The sequence below is a fragment of the Austrofundulus limnaeus genome, unplaced genomic scaffold (genome assembly GCF_001266775.1).
Source record: "Austrofundulus limnaeus strain Quisiro unplaced genomic scaffold, Austrofundulus_limnaeus-1.0 Scaffold549, whole genome shotgun sequence".
Lineage (NCBI taxonomy): Eukaryota > Metazoa > Chordata > Actinopteri > Cyprinodontiformes > Rivulidae > Austrofundulus > Austrofundulus limnaeus.
Window position 1 is genome coordinate 237839 of NW_013952951.1, and position 7138 is coordinate 244976.

At 39.2% G+C, this 7138-nt stretch overlaps 1 protein-coding gene across 1 annotated transcript in view; it reads left to right on the plus strand.

Annotated features, from left to right (window-relative positions):
* Positions 1-5632, plus strand: part of LOC106530708 (GRAM domain-containing protein 3) — a 27006-nt gene extending 21374 nt beyond the window's left edge. Inside the window, exons 13-14 of the mRNA XM_014026399.1 lie at positions 820-904; positions 4938-5632. Coding sequence (XP_013881853.1) covers positions 820-904; positions 4938-4997 — 145 coding nt within the window. The 3' untranslated portion in view covers positions 4998-5632. The remainder of the gene's footprint in view (positions 1-819; positions 905-4937) is intronic.
* Positions 5633-7138: the final 1506 nt, after the last annotated feature.

A 7138-nucleotide genomic window follows, 5' to 3' on the forward strand; every position in this document is an offset into this window, starting at 1 on the left:
AGAGAGAGAGAGAGAGAGAGAGAGAGAGAGAGAGAGAGAGAGAGAGAGAGAGAGAGAGAGAGAGAGAGAGACAGAGAGAGAGAGAGCAGCAGTACGTCATGCACAGCAGGAGAGGAGGAGGGGAAAGAAAGGCAGCAACTTGTACAGATTGTCTGTAAGTTATAAAGATTTTACATCATTTTGCAGGTATACGGACGTATAGAGCAATCTCACGGATTTTTTCAAGTCTTACGGATATTTTAAAAACCTCATTTTCAAATTTATCTAACATGTCAGAGCCTATAGGATGATTTAAAAAACAATAAATATAACATCAAACAGCCATCTTCCAACCTGTTCTGCCTCTAGAAATAAGTTACTTTTTCCTCTCTCCTTTCCTCCTGCTTCGCAGCAAGCGCTTTCATGTCCGCAGCTGACCACCCCCCGCGGGTGCGAGTTGTAAGGATTTTTTGCAAAATTTATTGATTTTTAGGGCTCTTTATACAGGTAAACTACTTTTATTCCTGATTTAAACTAGCGATCGTGAGCAGCTGTATGCTTTTATTTTTTTCTGTCAGGCTGTCGGAGCGCTCCTCCTCCTCTGTCCGGGGCTGGTGTGGGGTTAAAATCCTCCACCTCAGACGTTCAGAGATGTAACTATCTGCGATACTGTGGTCACTCTCCATGTAGCATCAATTATGCTAATGYTAGCTGCCTGTCACGTTCTCTCGTCCTGGCCATACCTCCGCTCTCTAATCCCCCTTCCCCTACAGAGAAGATACACTTTAAATCCAAAGCGTTCAGATTCTGTTTGATAATTTGATATAAATCTTGTTGCAGGAATCCCAGGAGCCAAAGGTCACAAGTTGAAGTGAGTGCTGAGATCTACGGGGAGCTGTCTACCAACCTCTTCAAGTTAGAGAAGGTTTGTTGTTGTCAGCCTTTGCTGAAAAGCAGGAGTATTTGTTTGTTAGCAAAATATTTCAAACCACTGAGCAGAAAATGTCAGGAAGAAATCACTAAATGTACCGTATCTTTCGGACTATAATGGTGCGTTCACACCGAACGCGATTTCAGCTTCAAAATCGCAGCCAACGCTGAAGTCTGAAGCTTGTGCACTTTGAGGTCAGACGCAGGACAGTTGTTGAAGCGCCGCACGGCGACAGCCGCCACGCCCCTCCCTCCTCTGTCGGGCTCTGTTTAATGTCGGACGAGGAAGTGGCTTTGCTTTATTTACAGAGAGCAAGAGCATGTCACCTCATCAGATAATTAATTCATAATTAATTCACCAGATAATTCAGAGAAGAGGCTCACAGCTGCTTTCAGGACTATTTTTTTCAGTCTGATGAGTCGCTGTCACGCATTGCTGCGGATCAGGACACGACTGCAGSMMCTCATTTTAGCTAAAGAGCAGGAGCTCCGTCTGTTTCAGGTTAGTGGACCTCATTCAGTAAACTGTCCCGTCGGGAAATATGTCGCTACGTCACACAGTGGAGTCTCTCTGATTGGTTGACGCTGCGCGTCGAGCTGCAAAAGTTCAGATTTCCCAACTTCAGCGATTTGAACGATTTGGACGATCTGAGCGTTCGACGCTCAGATCGTCCAAATCGTTCAAATCGCGCTGCTCTAATCGCGCTTGAGGCGCCGCAGAACTTCCCGACGTTGCTTGAAGCGCGTCCACCATAGACTTTGCATGTAAACCTGCTGCTCCTGACGCTGAAATCGCGTTCGGTGTGAACGCACCATAAGCCGCGACTTTTTTCCTGAACTTTGAACCATGCGGCTTATAGTCCGGTGCGGCTTCTACGTGGATTTTTTTCTTCAGCCACCAGGGGGCTCTTTAGCCGGAAGTGTGGTTGCCGTAAATAAAAGGAAGAAGACGTAAGTGCCATTTTGTTTTAGCTAGTAGCAGACACTACACGCTTAATCTTCGACAGACACGACAAAATATTTCTCTTCGAATTCAAACGCGCTCATCATGGAAAAGAATAGAAGATCTTCCTATCATGCCACTTTTAAGTTGAAGGCTATCGAACTTGCGCAACAGGAGGGAAATAGAACCACTGCACGTAAGCTCAGTCTGACCGAATCAATGGTTTGCTTTGGAGACGGCAGCAGGAAGAACTTGTTCAGTGCCAAAAGACGAGAAAAGCTTTCAGAGGACATCACCAATGTGTTCCGAAAGGCTGGACTGCTACGCGAAGAGGGCACCACAGCTTCAGAGCCAGCATTACCCCGGGAGGACAGCGACACAGAAAGCAACACTGAACAGATACCGCTGTGTGACGCAGCTTTTCTCAGCTTGTTTAACTCCGACACTGAAGAAGAGGACTTCAATGGTTTCAGTGCGCCAGAGGAAGATGAATGAGACGTTTGGTTGGACCAGAAACTGTTAAAGAAAACTACCAAAATACGGTCAGTTAAATGAACCGTATTCCTCTGAACCAAACCTAAAGGTTTGCTTTTTATGTTTTGATTCTAGACCTCTCGCTTTTTTTTTTACAAGAGTTTTATGGTTTGTTGTTTTTTTTTTACTCTGATATAAAAAAAACACTGCAAATTGACAATCATTAACTAAAAGTGATGGCTTTTTGTCTTGTTGAATTAAAATTTTCCCATTTAGCTTAAGATAAGCTGAAAAATATTTTCTGTCAAGACATTTGAAATTATTTTTTTCATTATTATTATTTTGTACCGGTAAACTAGCCAACTTTTTTCTTAAATAATAAATGTGATGTTGAATTCACTTTTTTGACGACAATTTTGGGTGTACTGTTTTTTTTTTTAAATGTTGGGGGTGCGGCTTATAGTCCGAAAAATATCTGACTATTTACATGTTGACATTAACCTCAGTGGTGGTCCACTCCAGACAGCTCCAGCTCGTCCCTCAGAAGTCCCGGCTGGATGGTGTTGAAAGCACTGGAGAAATCAAAGAACATGATCCTCACAGTGCTTCCAGACTTCTAAAATAGATTTTATTTTGTGGTTTTGAGTGAATGGATAAATAAACACATACTTTATTTAATATCAGTAGTATAAATTCTGTATATACATTTAGATTTTAAATGGTTTGTGGTGGGTGTCCCTTATTTTAATTTCTTAAAGGTGGCAACCCTACCTACCAGCTAACATGCTAACTCTTGTTGCTTGGTGTGAACATTTTTTTAACTCTATTATCTTGAAAAGAAAGTGTTGCTTTTCTTTTAAACAAGACATGACCGACTGTGTTATCCACTGGAACCAACCACGTCCATTTTAATGTGCATAAAGGTTTAGGGAAATACCTCTTAATGATAGCTCAGGGCCACTGGTAGGACAGACTTTCTCTTTGGTATCTCCTTTAAAGATGCTGAAATCACAGGAATGGTATGATGGGAAAATTGTAGTTACTTAACTGTGACTTTTTAACACTGGTACACCTTGAACACTTTGAATGCACAAAAGTTAAATTACAAGGTTTCACCAAACAGCAATAACTTCTCAGCATAAGATGTTTTTTTGGTCTAAAACTGATCTAAAAATTATCATATGCATTCTGTCAAGGAATACTTTGCCTTTAATACTAAACATGGTTTCGACAATACCTCTGATATAATCCATTAAACTGGATTATTGGGTTGTTTTAAAAAGAAGTGAACTGAAAACGTGTGAACACAAAGGTGGTTTCAGAGGGGTTCATACTTGTTGTTACATAAACCATATGGCAGCGTGAGACAGTTTAAATGAGATACTATTTCATGTTTGCACAGTAAACATGGAGCCAAACCCTGCAGCAGGTTGGCTCAGTTTAACAAACAGACTGGAAACAAATGTAAAACCAGGTGCCTGGCTCAGTCATACAAGGAAAATAAGAATAATAATTACAAAAAAAAAACAAACATTATTTCTCTAAATATAAGAGCAAAAGCATTAAACTTTGAGATCATTCTGCGCTTTAGGTAAAATCTTGACTTATATGTTTTATTTTGTTTTTAGTTTCATCTGTTTTAGTAAACACAGATAAACAGAAAGTAAACACATCAGAGACAAACTAAAATTGCTAATAAAATTTAGCATTATTTAAATGACACCAAAATTTTTTTTGTCATGCACCATTAAAGGCAAATTTTTCTGTCCTGTTAGTTTTTCCTTACAGACCACAATGCTACAATTGCAATTACTATAAGTATTTTATGTTTTTAAGAAGATACACACACACACACACACTATATACAGTATATATATACATGTAAGCTGTTTGCATAGGCTGCGTAAAATGGTTGTGAAATGAGGCAGTCTAGTCAATGTTTGCATGACCCTGTTACCATAGTGTTCTGTTTTATATTAAATGCCTTCATTTGGAACATAAAAAAAATGTTACACAAAAAATAAAAATAAATTGGGTTTAGCTCCAGTATCCCATAAAGATTTTTTTTGAAGGTTTTCCTTTTTAGTTTGCTGATGGTGCAATGAATCCTGGAATATCGTCAGCCTTGTAGAATATGCAGATGCAGCCTACATTTTTGGGATTTTGTGGGTCGCATAAAGGGACAACCACAATTTGGGACTCAGTTGGGACACAATACGGCACAGTGCAATGACGTAACCGGTCTACAAATGTGCCCTACCTGGGCTGCAACCTCTGAATTGAGACACAGCCATTATGTTTTGGATTCAGCCCAATTCAAGATGGCCACCACAGCTAAGTGAACTTAGCAAAAACAAAAATGGCTACAGTTGTGCAGGTATTGATCTGAATTTTGATGTTTGTAACAGAAAGTCATCCTGAATCAGCCATGAGTCATCCTGAGTGTTTACACATTTTGTGAAATCCCACAATATGCTTCAAACAAAGTGTCATCGACAAGGTTTAACCAAAATGGCTATAACTCATGAAAAACAGTGGGCAATACACATTACTACAAGTACTAGACTGGTTATTAATTGACTCATATGTTTGTTGCTCTCTTTTCTCTTAGATTCAAAGAAACCTCAGGAAGCTACTGGAGGAGACCTCGAAGGAGTCTGTTGTGGGCTGATCTGTCCAGACGGAAGCTTCACTTTTAATTAGAGAGGCAGTGTGAGCTCTGCCGAGCAGCACAGTTGGTTGCTCCATTGCCAAAGCACAGAGAGCTGTGTTTAGAAAGCTGTGTGAACATTCGTTGTGCAATAATGATATTATCCTCTTTCTGCTTTTCACTCAGGACTTCTTCTGTTCCTCACTGTAAGGATGTCTGTGCTGCAGCTGTAGGGTCACGTCAGGCAGGATTTCTGTTGCTTCAACATCCGTAGATTTATGGGTCAAAGGGGTCAAAGGTCACATGTCAGTGTTTTCACAATTTCCTTAAAAGGTCAAAGTGCTGTTCAGCAGATTTTGTTAACTATGGAAGGTTTGTAAATTATATTTACACGATGTCAGTAAATCACTCCTGAGGGGATCTTTGCACAACAGGCTCATTCCTTTTTATAGTGTAGAAAAGATTTTTTTTATCTATTTGTAAATAAATAAGTGCTTTATTATACATATTAACATTTTGATGATACTTTAGAATCAGTTTAAGTTAGTTGAGTTTAAAAGTTTATTTATCAAAAAAAATCAACCAATCAATCAATCACTAAAAGTCTTAAGTTTAGTAGATGTAGATATTTTATCAAATAAACATTTTTGAAAATGTTTCCTATCTTACTTTTGGACTCAAACTGTGTTAAATTATGTGTATGTTTGCTCCATGCAGGGACTGAGCCAGAGACCCTCTCAGTAGCTGCTGAACTATTTGCTTCAGTAGTTTTTTTTAAGCTTATGATTATATAACACAGATCGCAGAGATGGGGATTCGTGACTGTTCGGTTTTTTTTAACCTAGAACTCAGAGAAACACAACAACCCCCCGAACATTAAATCAATGACAACAGAGACGAAATGAGATTTTTTAAGATTCACTTTGCAAAGAGGAGAAGTTCCCGTTACTCAACTTTGCTCGAGAGCTTAGTGAAGTCCAGAGAAGTTCTGACCTCTGTGGGCGTGATCAGTCTTTTATTAAAATACGTAAATGTGGCATCACAAGTAAAACAACGAATCAACATCATTTGCTGGAGATATCACAAAAYACAGGAACCAATGAAAATGCCGTTGCTGGGGTTACGATATCTTTAAAGGAACAATGAATACTTGTTTTTTACCCTTGAACGTGGAAACTTACAGGAATGTGGAGAAATGACGATTTCGGCAATTAATTTTAACCTAATCTTACAGAAACTGCTCATAAGCAGTTTCTTGGCAGCTAGATTTAACCTTATCTTACAGAAACTGGCCTTGAGTGCAGTTCCCATCCGGCTGGCTCATCATGTTCCTGTAGAAAACACATTTTGAACTAAACATTGGTAACGTACTAAAAACTTTATTTGATACACACAATGAACTTTAATGAAATGTAATAAAGAAAAACCTTTTCAGTGACCCAGACTTGGACTTGAGTCGCGTTTAAGTCCCAACGATTAGAGACTTAGACTTGACTTGGACCCTAAAAACTTGAGACTTGGACTTGTGGTTTGAGACTTACGAACAATGCAAGTCTTTTCACTGCCCGGCTCACGATTCTCACTCCCTCAATACACATCCATGCTCCGCTCCTTTGGGAACAAATGCATAAAGTTTTAAGAGCAAAGATATTTACTCCTGCTCTCAAATAGAAAATATACGCTCTTGAATAATTCTTCCATACACTCCCCCCCCCCCCCCTCACCTGAGAATGGGAGGGGCCAGCACTGTCCAATGTTAATGATGTGTACCGAACATGGTAAACAGAGCTTCAGCATGGCAGGTGTGTTGCAGTAGGCAGCTTCTCTGCCATTCATTATAAGCTTTGATTACAGAGACTTTATTCAACGCCATAACAAGAGACTTGCAAAATGCGAAGTGTGTGGAGTCCAAATCCTAAATTAGTTTTTGTGATGACTTGTGCAGCCCTTTTACTTTAAGGATTCTGGTTCATCATCTTTGCTGACATGTTTTTATGCATTTAAAAAGATTTTTTTCTGGTATTTTATTGTAAAATCAACAGCAGACTTGTTGGATTTGTTCTTTGTCAATGAAAATATATAATTACAGTATAATTACATTATGCTTTTGTAAGATTACAAGTGCAAAATACAGTTAACAAAACTCTAAATGCTTGATTGTT